Source organism: Amblyomma maculatum, chromosome 9, assembly GCF_055883805.1.
Source record: "Amblyomma maculatum isolate TAMU_Amacu chromosome 9, ASM5588380v1, whole genome shotgun sequence".
Classification (NCBI taxonomy): domain Eukaryota; kingdom Metazoa; phylum Arthropoda; class Arachnida; order Ixodida; family Ixodidae; genus Amblyomma; species Amblyomma maculatum.
Window position 1 is genome coordinate 68,209,326 of NC_139352.1, and position 13,563 is coordinate 68,222,888.

At 47.2% G+C, this 13,563-nt stretch overlaps 1 protein-coding gene across 3 annotated transcripts in view; it reads right to left on the minus strand.

The window, feature by feature from the left end:
* Nucleotides 1-2,288: 2,288 nt before the first annotated feature.
* The window catches only part of LOC146179302 (putative phosphatidate phosphatase), a 65,864-nt gene continuing 54,589 nt past the window's right edge, over nt 2,289-13,563 (minus strand). For 2 of the 3 annotated variants that reach the window (XM_084578956.1, XM_084578959.1), the window contains exons 2-4: nt 8,081-8,393; nt 7,285-7,630; nt 2,289-4,939 (exon numbers count right to left, since the gene is read on the minus strand). In XM_084578956.1, the coding sequence (XP_084435082.1) occupies nt 4,587-4,939; nt 7,285-7,630; nt 8,081-8,393 (1,012 nt within the window). In that variant the 3' untranslated portion in view covers nt 2,289-4,586. Of the gene's footprint in view, nt 4,940-7,284; nt 7,631-8,080; nt 8,394-8,480; nt 8,648-13,563 lie in introns of those variants that run through there. The other variant, XM_084578958.1, reaches the window with a different exon arrangement.

Below are 13,563 nucleotides of genomic sequence, written 5' to 3' on the forward strand. Positions count from 1 at the left end.
AGCGATCGTGGAGAACGTTGCATTTCCGTTCATGCACCTTTCCGAAAAAACAAAAAACAAACAGAAATCAAAATGAGAACATTCTTACGGGCCTTCATGTATATATTAACCTGTGAATGACCTTGGTTACGTCTGTACGATGAAACGGACGTCGAACGTCTTTTTATCAAGCAGGATAAAACATATTGGCAGCGCACACTACAGGCGAATATACTACAAAGAATTAAAAGACTAAGTTCTTACTCAGTGAAATTCTGACTTAAGTTGCCCATACACTGAGCTAGAATTATGATTTCTTGTTCACGATAGTTGTCGGAAATATATAGTTTCTTAGTGTCGGGTGCTTGGAGTATAACAGATACTGCGCCTTTAGCTTCCTGTGATCTAATTATTATTACTATCACAGCTGCGACTTGCGACGCCATGATCGACCTACAGCTAAACATGCAATGTAATTTCGCATTTCATGCACTGAAGGCAAGAGTTAGGAATGACTCCCAGGTGGTCGAAATTATTCCGGAGCCCTTGACTACAACAGCTTTCACTCCCTCCTTTCCCTTATGGCACGGTTCAGGTGCCCACCAGGAAGTGTGACGGTACAGCGCCTTGCCTTTGCACCACCCTAGAGGACGGTGGATGGCTGTTCCGTGCACTCAGGGGATGAGAACTATGGGCCTTCACCTTTTGTAGCAGAGGCTCCTTGCCTTGTCAGATGGAGGGGAGGGTGCACTGGGTGCAGCACTCCTGTGAGGGTACAGACCTCAACCAACAACCCTCATCATCCTACGGAAGCCCCGGTGAATCTGTTGTGCATGCCACTATTGCACTCGCCGCCTCTTCAGTGGCGAGCGACGGCTGTTTTTTTTTTTTTTTTTTTTTTTATCTCACCTCTTTCAATTCTCCTTTGCCCGCACGAGACAGCAGTGGTGGCTAAGCCAGAGCTAGTTGGCAGGCACGTACGTCTTAGTGCGTAGCTCTGCTAGTCACAAGCACAGATTTATTTAATGTCTGTCTGAAACCGCTCTCTCTGTGGACAGAAAGAAGGTGGCGACGCGCGGCATAGCAGAGAGGTAGCGGAGCGGCTGCTGCACAGCTGCAGCCGCTCTCTTTCCGACTCTCCGTGAGCATGAAACTATAATGAAGCCTAGAGGGGAGTCAACTTGGGTATGGGGCTGCTGCGCACCTCTGTGCACCAGCGCCCTGTAGGCAAAACTTCCGCGCAGCGCGGCCGCGTCGTGACGAAGGCGCGCGAGCGACACGCACTTGTACAACACCGCCCGGTTACGGCCGCGGCGTCCACAACACTCCCCCGCTCCGTCACTGGGCATCTGTGGCCACTCCGCCTCCTCCGCGGGTAAAATTGTAATTTGTTTTGTAGGAGAGGCACAATATCTGTCGCACTTCGTGTACACCGGGCTCTAAGGGAAGGTGGGTGTGAAAGCGGGAAAAGGTGCTGTAGTGGCGAAGGCTACGGAATAATTTCGACCGCCTGGGAATGCGCAGACATCGCACAGTAGACGGACGTCTCTCCGTTTCGTCTCCATCAAAGTGCAGTTGCTGGCGGTCGGGTTCGAACCCTTCTAGAAATGAAGTATGTCAGTGTGCATTGAAAACCCCCAAGCGCTCAAAATCACTCCGAAGCCCGCCACTACAGCACCGCTGGAACTCCCGCCTTCCTTTACTCCGCGGATCAAGTGTCCAGGGAACAGAGGCAGATATTGAGACTTCCCTATAAACCAATCTAAATCGAAATACTGTACACTTATTTCGCATTAACTACATGGTGCGTTTTCTACTGATTTCATGTACTGTGCATGTCACACGGCGATTGAGCATGAAGAGGGTGTCTCTGCAGTGCAGCCATCAGAAATCGGCTAACTATTTGACAGCACTTCGTAAGATGAAGCCTGTATTCTAAAATGAAGTGTTACTCTACCTGTGCGATGGTTTTCTACTATCACTGCGCCGCGTAAGGAATGCTCTCACAAGCACAGAAAATTTTGCCGTGGTAGCGCATTTATAGCAAAGTTCCATTGCTAAATTCAGATGCGGGAGGAGTGCTTTGAGGGACAAAAGCAGCAAACGGTTTTTAGTTATATCCAACTATAGTTGGTAGCTCAAGAGAAAAGTGCAAAGTAAACATAGAACAAGAGAGGAACTTCAGCTGGCTCCAGCAGTTCTTTATCATGAAAGCTAGGTTGGCAAAAACAAGTAAAGAGCCCAGGCAACACCAAAAAACATGTTTAATGACTAGGATGCAACATGCAAAATACAACAGCACAATCTAGTCAACATCAAATAATTCTTTATATATAAAGGTCAGGCACAGACAACATTGCATATATTTGTGTATTGCACAGTAAAAAACATGGAGCCCAGCAAAATTTTTTTTATCACTTCAAGTCTGCAAGCCGCAGTGAATAACCTCAGCAAAATTCACCGAGGCTTGGCAAGCATGAGCTGCATATAAAAATCTTGGAATATGCACGAAAATGCGCAGACAGACTCATCACGTTTAAACAAGTTTTGTGCAATGGCTGAGCACTTTACAAGTGGAGAAAAAAGAGCTTGCTAGAATGCAGTTTTACAAGTGCTGCACTACAATCCAAGATACACCAGACAACAGCTGTAATAGTCTACTAGCACAGCAGTGATACAAATACCACAGGATTAAATGACTCCAGGAAGGGATTTACTATAAAAACGGTAGTTATAAATGCATCAATGCATTTGGACAGACTAGAGCAGTTGTTACATACTCCTCTCTAAAGTCTTTTGTAAAAGCGCCGACGAGTGCTTCTTTGTGCTGCATGTGTCGTGATTTGTGTCTACATGCCGATTGAGTATTTTCATTTGTACGAGAAGATGCAGGTGGTGTTGCTACAAAAGTGGTATCCACCCCGCGCATGTACAAAAACGCCATTTAAGTTTTACTACTATGCATGTAAAGTGATCAGATTGAAGCTCATGACTGACTGGCTGCAGGAAAGGCGTTGCATGGACGTGCGGTTTATCTGATATAAACGTCCCGACTGGCTGTAGACCGAAAGTCTGAACAAACGCATGAACACTTCAATTCGGGCCGTGCACATTCCAGCAATGCTGGAATGCTAATACTGCATAGTTATATACAGTGCCATTTTGTTTGTTGCAGTAGATTACATGCAAGCTAATCTTGAGACTGCAAAGTGAAACCTAAAAAAATGCAAATAGGTTTGGCCATTATAAATAAAATAAAATAAAGAAAAAATTAACAAGTTCACAAATCTGAATGCTACCTTTTTTCAATGTGACATTGAATAAAAACAGGCCAAAAACGTTAATCATGACATGCTGCCAAACTGGAATAAAAACCACACAAAATTATTCAGTAAAACGAAAATTCCTCAGTATGCACTAGTTCTCGTAGTTTAATACTACACCAAAGCTGAATAGAATGAAAAAAAGAAAAAGAAAGAAAAAAGCAACCAAGTAAAACTGCAAAGGCACGTTGTTCCACATTTCCAATTTAGTCACTGAGTAACGACACTTTGCTGGCAAAAACTTGACCAAACTTACACGTGTCAGTGCAGAATGCGGTTGAATTCCTAGCTACACAATACTGTCACCAAAATTTTAGGCTCTATCGTGAGCTGTGAATTCTCAACACTTCTGTGGGAAGTTGCACAACTTCAATGAAATGCTGCAGTTTCATACAAGCAACAGCTGCTTTGAGAACGTACTGCTAAGGCTGTTGAAAGGCTGGCGTATGCTGTATGTAAATGTTGCCCACATATGTGTGTTAGTGAGCCTAAGCAATACTATCACAGGTGATACTAGTACGCTGCGAGCCTATGAAAAATGCATGCCAAAAATCTTCATTCGTTGCAACCAGAAAGGCACTTAAATATACACATGAGAATGGCAATTTTAAGCGTGCTTTGCACACTGCCATAGAGTTTGGCATAGCCTCTATCGGGTGTAAAGTTCCAAAGGCTACATTGAGAGAATATTTACAGAGCAGAAAAAAAGCAAGGAATATAATGTTTGCATATATATGTTTACTTACATATATTCCCAAACTTAACTGTACAATTTGGTCCATGCTGCAACTTCCATTCTGTGAATGGATTAACCTTGGCAACAGTTAAAGATTGTAGAACTGTCTCTGCCGTTAGTCCCACAACCCTCCGAAAATGTATTCACAAAAAGAGATTACAAAGCATACTACAAGACCAGCTGCGTGATCACGCAGGCAACACCATTACCATGGCAACAAACACTGATGCAACCAGACCGTACAAAATCCTAGTCATATTCTGCTCAGATGTACTGTTGGGATGAACTGTGCACATCCTAACACGACACCCCAAATCCCAATACTCCCTACTAAATGATAACAGTCATAAAAATAACAGTCGAACTAACTAACATGTGGCATGCCAACGAGATGGACCCATATGAAACTGCATTTTCTAACAAACCTCTTTGAGATTCTTGAACGAGGCCCACAGAATGCGGAAATCGTTTCTGCGTAACGCTGCTCACAAGTTAGAAATCGACAGATCACTGGCCGACCCTTTCTTTGGGCCGTGCCGAAACAGGCATCAGGAAAAAGGCCACAGGACAAACACCAGAGCCACCACTAAGCCTATTGCCCCGCCCACACCCACGTCCCACCAAAAATGCATCTGTTCCACTATTCGGGACAGAGAAACAGCCACAGCAGAAGCTATCAGCAAGGCCACGAGGAGGACTCGAGCTGCTGACGGCGCAACAGCGTCACCTCGCCATACGAGGTACCCTACAAGGTAGAAGCCTACATAGCAGCTCGCACTGGAATGACCAGATGGGAATGAGTCGAATGCGCGTGACACGTCCCTTGGAGGCCCACTGCAAACGTAGTCAGTGACCAGGGGCGAAGCAGTTGTGATTGTAGGGAGAACGGCAACCATGGAGGCTGCGTGAAAAAGTTGTGAAGAGCAGCGGTGAGTTTCATGTAGAGGAATACATACCATGACATAAGAGTTGGATTTAATTTTCTGCATTTGGCAACTTGGACGTGAATTATAGATGTAACCATGTTGGCCAATGTTCAGTGACTATGCCAGGTGTTTCAAGAAAGCCCAGCCCTGAAATGTTTAAAATGGGTTTCCTGGCATAGTAATACCAGTGCAGATGGATGCCAGAAACCAACTGAATCATGTTCACTAGTAAGTTAGGTAACTAAATATCAATAGCTAGTTTTTACCTATTACAGATACACATTCGGATGCAATGAGATTTGTAGGTGACCATTAGAAATAAATAGCCAAATAGCCAAAGCTATTTCAAAGAATTTAGGAAATGCGATTACCCTTCGGGATGTGGCTACAAACTTGATCATTACTTGTGCAAGTCAAAAATCACGTGCAGACTCATGCCCACAGAGCTGTTCATGAAATTGCGTTACACGAGTCTCACGCGTCACGTGACCTCTGTCTCACAAGCACTACTTGCATTGCTCCCTCCTCCTGCACAGGTCACGTGGCACATGAGTCACAGAGTGGCATTTACAAGTGAGATACAAGGGGTGGGAGACTTTCGAACTGTGTGAGGAATGGTCGAAATTCATTGACCAACAGCATCGAAACAAATCCCGTTTTCAAAACTTAACTGGGATGGCTATTGCTAATGATCCGCAACAAATCTCATGCAACTTGGTGTCTATCTGTAATAGTTAAAGGTAACTATTACAATTTAGTTAATCATCTTACTAGTCAATGATATTTAAGTGTCCTCCAACACCCACAAAGAATAAGGTTACTATGCTGCAAACTCCATCTTTTTATCGCAAGAGCATACTGTAGGCAGCTTGTGGTGGGATCATTTGAAACACCAGGTATATGTTAGTCCTGCACTACAGTGTTTTTGGCTGCTAGATAGATCTTTCTGTGTTCTATCCCAAGTGCCGCCAGGTACCCACCGTTTTCTATCAGGCACAAGATTTGACCGTCTGGTGTTTGGCTCTCTTGGGGCAAAGTAGTGAGGGAAAAATTACTCCTTCAAAAGTAATAAAGACAAGACGCAAGCATGAAATTGTTACAGGCTCCGTGGCAGCCTTGTGACCTTTGTGGGCGGCTGCATAATTGAGGAGTCTCTGCAGGGGCGAGCAGTCTTCTGGTGTGGCGGATAACTCGTAAAGCGATCACTTTCTGAAAGACTATTCATCAGGCTCCATTGCTGCCGCACATGGAGAATTTAAAACCATGCGAAATTTTGGGGGTCGACCACCTGAATTTGGAATGCAGCCCTGAGTTGGCCATAGTCAAATTAGGCTGGACATCAATTTTCATAGGATTCAGACGAAGTCAAATTTTAGGGGAAGGAGGGGTGGGTGGAGCAAAGTTTTGAGGCGGGCCACCTACATTTGGAGGTCGCAACTTAATTAGTTACACTGAAATTAGGTTAGAGACAGTTTGCAGGCAAATTCGGAATGAGTCAAATTTCAGGGGTCCAAAGGACCAAATTTTGGGGCTGCGGGAGAAGCTTTGTGGGACATATGACAGTCCTGTAAGAGAGCTTAGAGAGTCGAGAACTCATCTCGTTAGACCTCTTTGGGCACTGAAACGGGATCATCCAGGCACCAGATATTGGCTCTTTATTTTGGCTCGAGGTCATCTCACGGCCGCCGACAACAGTGGTTAAAAGCCGCTTAAAATGTTTGGACTCTCTCAGCAGCTGCTGGGTTCTAACCCCAGTGTCGCCGAGTCCAAACGGTGTCATTGGACCAAACGGTTTGGCCCAGGACCATTTCCCCAAGCATTTCCCACCCGAGTAGCCGAACCCAGCACCTCCTGAATGCGAGGCGGATGCTCTACCACAAAGCTACCGCTACATTGCACTGTAGGAAGTTTGAAAAAAGGGCACTAAAATATTGCCCACTTCAGCAGCCTTTCATCGAGACAATGAGACATTAGGCTCAGACTTGAGAACTTAAATGCTTAGAGCCTGCACCTTGGGCTGCTGTTACCTATCCTCCTTGATATGTAGATTTCAACTAATGTAGACAAGGAGACAATGTACTGAGTTATGAATCTAGAACAAAGATAAATAAGAGGACTAAATAGGGCAGGGGCCCAGGGCAACTATCCACTGAAATTACATTATAGCAAGTTATACAAACGATGACACTGTCCTATTCTATTCTTTTCTCTAGCGTTCAAGTTGCCATGCAGTAACAATTGGCTCTATTTTTTGCGATGCTGCCCGTCAGTTGTGTGATCTATCAGACTCCCCCCCAGGGGCGCCTAGGCCCATACGCACACTGGCAGAGGAGCGTGGCGTTCCGTTGGTTGCGGAAGACAGGCTTGCAGGCATCCAAGAAGTATGGCCGTTTCTCGGCCACAATGTCCTTGAGGAGCTGCGTCGCAGTGGTGACCAGCAGCAGACCGATGATATACCGCCGAAGCAGGCGTCCGCTCCAGAAGAAGCGGTCGCGCAGCGGCGCTCCGCTGCGACGGAACTCCAGGATCAGGAGCACGGCCGGCGGCACGGAGACCACAAAGATGACCAGATCGCGGGTGCGGACGCTCTCGGCGAGAAATGGCGACTGCAGGTCCGGGTCGTCACAGCGGAACGCCGGACGCCGCATGCTGGAACTGGAACCGGCCTGCACGCGTGCAAAGCAGTCCCAGAGGTACGCTACTTCCCTGCTCTACAATACCGAGAAAACATTGCAGCGGGCGCACACAGGCTGGGAAAGCTCCCGGAATATTTACAACGCTGCCCAAATGGCAACCCACCCCGGCGGCAGAGTGACTCATTGCAATGCTGAGCTCTTATAGAGGACACGGGTTCAAACCCTGACAGCGGTCATTCCTAAAGTAGGGGTTTAGTTCACACATACATACATAAGACGTTCGTTTTGGGAACAAATATTTTATACGGGCATTGGACGCAGAGGTGAGCGAAACTAAAACAGTGCAACAGTCCGCATAACCACCGTTTTAACCCTGTAACCCTCTCACGCCCAGTGTCCTTCCCAGCTGTTACACGTAGCTACGGCACGTCGCCGTTCCGGAACGCTCAAGTTTCCCCTCGTAAAGTTCCGCATTCTCACCTGGAAGTAGCCTGCGATGGACAGGAACACGTAGAGGGTGAGCGCCACCAGCAACACCTCGGTGGCCAGCTCGGCCAGTGTGCTGGCGGGCACCAGGGCGCGCAGGAAGACGACCAGAAGCGACGCGACCGACCGGCGGGACTTGGTCGAGCACTGAGCATCGTGTAGTGACGACGCGTCCGCGAAGACGCTGTCGCCGCTGCAGTTCTTCTTGAGCAGCTCCTGGTCGGTCGTGTCCAAGGTGTCGGCGGCGGCAGGAGGAGCTTCGGGGTCCGCACAGTTCAGCGTCGCCGCCATGGCCGCCGTTTTTCGCCTGTGCACAAAAAAAGACGGAGAGGCGTGTGAGCGTACGGGGCGGGAAAGAAGAAACGGTGCAGGCGTCGGTGCCCGTGAAACATACCGGGGGCAAAAGGATAAACGAGAGCCTTGTGTCACACTTGCAATAGAGCGAGGGAGTGACCTGGGCCCGTATTCCGAGTTCGCGTCGTTATCGAAGTGTCGCCGCTATCTCACGTTACCTCGAGTCATCTGATTGGCCGATCCAGGTGTTGCCACTACGGAACCGGAAGTGGTGGCAAATCATGTTCCAGCGTTTCGACCAATCAGATGACTCGAGGTCACGTGAGATAGCGACACTTCGATAACGACGCAAACTCGGAATACGGGTCCTGGACGAATAACAAACACAAGGCGCGAATTAAAAAAAAAATTGCGATTCTTATCGGCTTACGTCACATGCTCAGAAGGCAATGCCACGCACCCGTTATCACAGGCAACTGCCACCGAGGATGAAACAGAATTTATCGCAAAGAAGGGTGCGTGATTTGAAACTTCAACTTCAGGATAGGAAATGGCATAGCGATAATTGGCTACATTCTAAAACAGCGCAAAAGAACAGGGACGAGAGAACAAAACGTACAACACGAGCGCTCGTGTTGTACGTTTTGTTCTCTCGTCCCTGTTCTTTTGCGCTGTTTTAGAATGTATACATACCAACTCGCCCAGGCTTCTATTTTGGCGATAATTGGCACTTGCCCGACCGTTTGTATGCACAGCATCTATCTAATCTAAATACGAATATCTAATATCTAGATAACGTATATCTAATCTAGAAAAAAAAAAAAAAGAAGAAAACAGCCCGAACCCGGCGTTACCCAGCACAATGTCCGGTGACAAGGCTGCCAATAAAAATGCGTACGTGCATTGCTTATGCGCCGATGAACGGATGAAAAACAGGTTCTGTGGTTTCCATTGGATGATAGATGATGGATGCCGGCTCATCGAACGTGATGTCCATCACACTAAGCTCGACAACTCCGTTTTTTGCTCGCGGTGCGGAGCTATATCATCTTGATAGCTGACGACACCGGCGTACGCTTTTATGAAGAAAAAAAAAGAGAAAACGTTACGACGGGAACTTAAAACGTATCTCATCGCGGCTTTGTTTTCTTTACTGTCATTTTTTTTCCCACTATCGCTATCACAACTGTTGACTAACTTGCATTGACTATAGGACTAGTGCGTTATTTAAATCATATCTCTGTACCAACTCGCCCAACTTTCTACCTTACTGCAGTTGGCTAATGCGCTCGGCTATGTATCCGAGGGATGGGGGTTCGATTCCCGGTGGAGACAGGTTTTTTATTTTTTCTGATGACGTTAGTTTCAGTTTCGGGTGATGACGTCATTTGACTGACAGCTATAGTGTGAGTGAACGCCAACAGTATGAGCCATTAAAGGCTTTCACCTTAAAGGCATCGATCGATTCGCGCCTGTTACATATAGTATAACACACTCATGTTCGGAGATAAACGTTAGCGCGGCGTCACTGCGAAAGAACTGCGTCGTGGTGACGCTGGCTTGCGGGAGCTTGCAAGGTCATGCGACCATAATGCTACCTCCCGTCAGAGCGGAAACCGTCAGCAAGTAGCCCGGGACAGTAAACTCGAATGCGCCCAGTAATGATCGGTCCACGCGCGACGGTAATATCACAGAAAGCTACCTTAGCAGTGTATTTAGTCGCGCGTTACCATTTTATGGCTTACAGTGTGGTGCTTTAACCACTTCGAAGTCAGCCTGACTTCCCCCACCAGCATTTTCCCAGCTAGAAAAAAGAAACAAACAGCGCCCTCTTCTATCAAAAAACGGCATTTCGACGCCCCCTTTTCCTTTTCTCACACTATCGTTACCCTTTAAAACCGTTTTATTTTATTTCTTTTTACCAATCCGCGCCAGTCACGCCCTTCTCACACATCGAGACGACCACCAAGCACAACAAACGGCCATGAATGGAAGTTTCGCGTTCCCACCCCAAACCGAACCGCTGCGGGCGGCCAGGGGAAAGAAGAAGAAGAAGCTAGTGGCCCCGGCCAAGGCCAGCGTCGTTTTTAGCCGAACCGACGCCACAGCCAAGGCACTCGACCCCTGACGAGCCATCGCGGCCGTCGCATCAGCGTCTCTCCCCTCCTGCCAGAACGACTCCGCAGACACTCACGCGGGCCAGGGATAAAAATGGGCACCCAAGGCGCCTTCAGTTGGGCGGTTTTTCAGCGGAAAACACGCACACACAGAGACAACACGTATCCCCAAACAACAGGCACATTTGTGAAGACGCGATCACTTCGAAAGAGCAGGTGCTTTATGGCTGGTCTCCGCGCAGAGAAGTAGAAAACTGAAAAGCAAAAAACCACAAACCGTCATCCGCCCAACAAACGACTTCTTCACCGTGGCGGCGACGGAGCAGGTGAGCCAACTGCGGCCCATTCAAACTTCCTCCGCTGCCGCCGCCAGCACTAAGCACCCTTTCTTTCGTAAACAGCGTCGGCGGTGACGGCACACAGATCGCGGTGGCGGGGGAGCAATTCGACGGCCACTCATAGCAGCTATGGTCAACGTTCTCTCGTGTATGCGTAGTAATGGGTTTCTCTGCCGGTAACGGCTTTCTTTCGCAGATTCTGGGAAACGGGGGAAGCCCTCCATCTCACACTTTCCATACTCCGATGCAGCCTTGCCCCTCAGATAGTTCCAGCAATCCCCGGCCGCACGATTAGAGCATCCGTTGCTGAGGCCACGGGGAGGCAACGGCAAGTAAAAAGGCGACGGCTGCAGGAGAGAGAGAGAGAGAGATAGAGAGAGAGAAATACGAATGCGCAAACAGGCACATAATGAATAAAAGCAGTCTAAAAGCGATGAACAAGTGATAAATAAGCAAACGTACCAGCCTAACCAGATGGTTGGTTAGTGGCCTCGGTTATCAGGTATCTGAGCCCTCATCCTCACCATAGACTATAAAAGGAGGCTATGTCGTCACTCAAAAGGCGAGTCTCTGATTGCCAGGTTTGTTTCCAAAGAAAAGTAAACAGTTTACTCAGTTAAGATTTCATTTGTAAGGAGCCTTTTTTTTCTTCTTTCTTTTGACAGTGTTCGTCGCGTTGCATCCGTTTCGTCGTATGTAGTCTCAATCGTTTATAAATGGTTACATTGCATCCACTGTTCTCTGGCACGCTGCCCGCGATATCTCAAACCAGACTGCTGAGGGAGGAAAGGGCGGAGGGGGAAATTTCGGAGGAGGGCGGAAACAAGTCAGTTAGCTCAAGCGAATCCAGAACAGTTACACAGTGACGGCGGACAAAGAAACCGTAAAATGTGCCCTCTTCCCCTCGATACACACAGAGCACGGGCTTGTGCTCTATACGTAAACGGCTCCTCTGGGATTGGCCCGAGTCCAAAAGTCGAAGCAGCAGTCAAAGAGCGCGGGAGATTAAAATAACGGCGACGGTACAGCTCCTCGGCCCCTACAGCTACGTGGCCACATTATGGCGTGCTCAGATAAGAACATCAAATCGAGGCGGCCTCACCATTCTTGTTTCCCATGAAACTTTTATGTGTGGTGGGCAAATGTCTAGACACCAAGGAATTGACCTTAGTTTTGCGTGTTACAGAATAGTTTTCTCGAAAAAAAAAAAAATCGTATATGATATTACCAGAGGCGGAAAACGCCATTTTTTTTTTATTTTAAAAAGTTGCAAGTTTGGTGCCCTGCTGCTTGCGGACTAAAATTTTGTCGTGCATTATTTTTTACTCATTAAACGTACGCCCCCTTTACGAGAACAGGTTATTAGAACATTTTTTTCTTGTCGCACTTGCTTAAGTAAAAAATCGCAAACTTTGCTCCAGGAAAAAAAAAAAAGTCATTTTCAATTCTATATTGTGGCACAAAGCATTAAGTTGTCACTAAGACTTTTATGATTATTATTATTATTATTATTATTATTATTATTATTATTATTATGATAGAGCCTACGTTCTTACTTTCAGGCAAAATTTGAGGCTCTAGACAGTTAGATGTTTTCTCCACAACGCCTTAAACTTGGCCGAATTTCGAAAACAGCGAAAAAGACACAACTTTGATTCCAATTAAAAAAAAAAATGTCATCGTCTATTTTTATTAATATGTCCATCAAGAACCCTCAGTACCTCAGAATTATTAGGGATTAAAGGGCGTTGCATTTTTTTCTCTCTCTCAGTTATTTAGGGCCGTTCGTGAATGCTTGTTATTTGGGCATTCAGGGATTGCTGGAAATGAGCTGTGCAGTCAACTCCCCGCGAAGATATTAACCTGGTCACAGCGATTCGCTGGTCCTACCCATCGTTGTGTGACGAGGGTCTTTTGATTAGGAAAGCTATATCGCAGATCTACCCCCCCCCCCCCCCCCCACTCAATACACAAGTAAGACGGTACCTGTACCGTTTCCACTATGATCCGTGCCCCAACTGCCCTGAGCTTTACGCGGATCTTGACACTGCCTCTTCTACTACTTTGTCGCCGCCCAATCTCCTTTCTACCCCCTTCTCTCACTTCGCCCTCGTCTGGCATACCTGCATGGCTTGCTTCGTCTCGCGAAGAGGATCAGTTTGGCCTTGTATGGCAGGCGAATCTCATGTTGAGCAGTTGATTCCTGCTCCGAAATGAAGTGCTTTACAACTACTATAATATTTCGCATTAATATTCCCCAACTTCAATGGAGGTTTTCGTAGCGAGTAGAGATGTGTTTTTGGGCGGTGAAGGCAGACGATCAAATGCTATTACGGAACAAGCGGCTGCCCGTTAAGCAGTCGACTCAGGCTTCTTACGTTGCTTCAAATATTCAGTCATGAGCGGAGCGCTTTCAGTGGATCCGTCAGCGTGTGCTGGCTGACAGATGAAACAGGCAAAGCTGCACGCGATGCCGCGTACTTTAGTAGGACTCCGTGTGTCAGACAATTGTTCACTAGGAATGCCACTGCAGCGCAGCAGCTGATGGATTTGAACGTGGCCCCCCGCTCTGCAGATCAGTCGTTGACGTTGTGAGCGAGGAATCTCTCGCATGCATGTCTCTGGCGTGTATGTAGTATTTGGCAAAGTGACGTGGGCCAGGCATGCCTATGGCATGGCACTGATTGGCCGGACGGTTTTGTGACGTCACGATATCACATGACGTGGC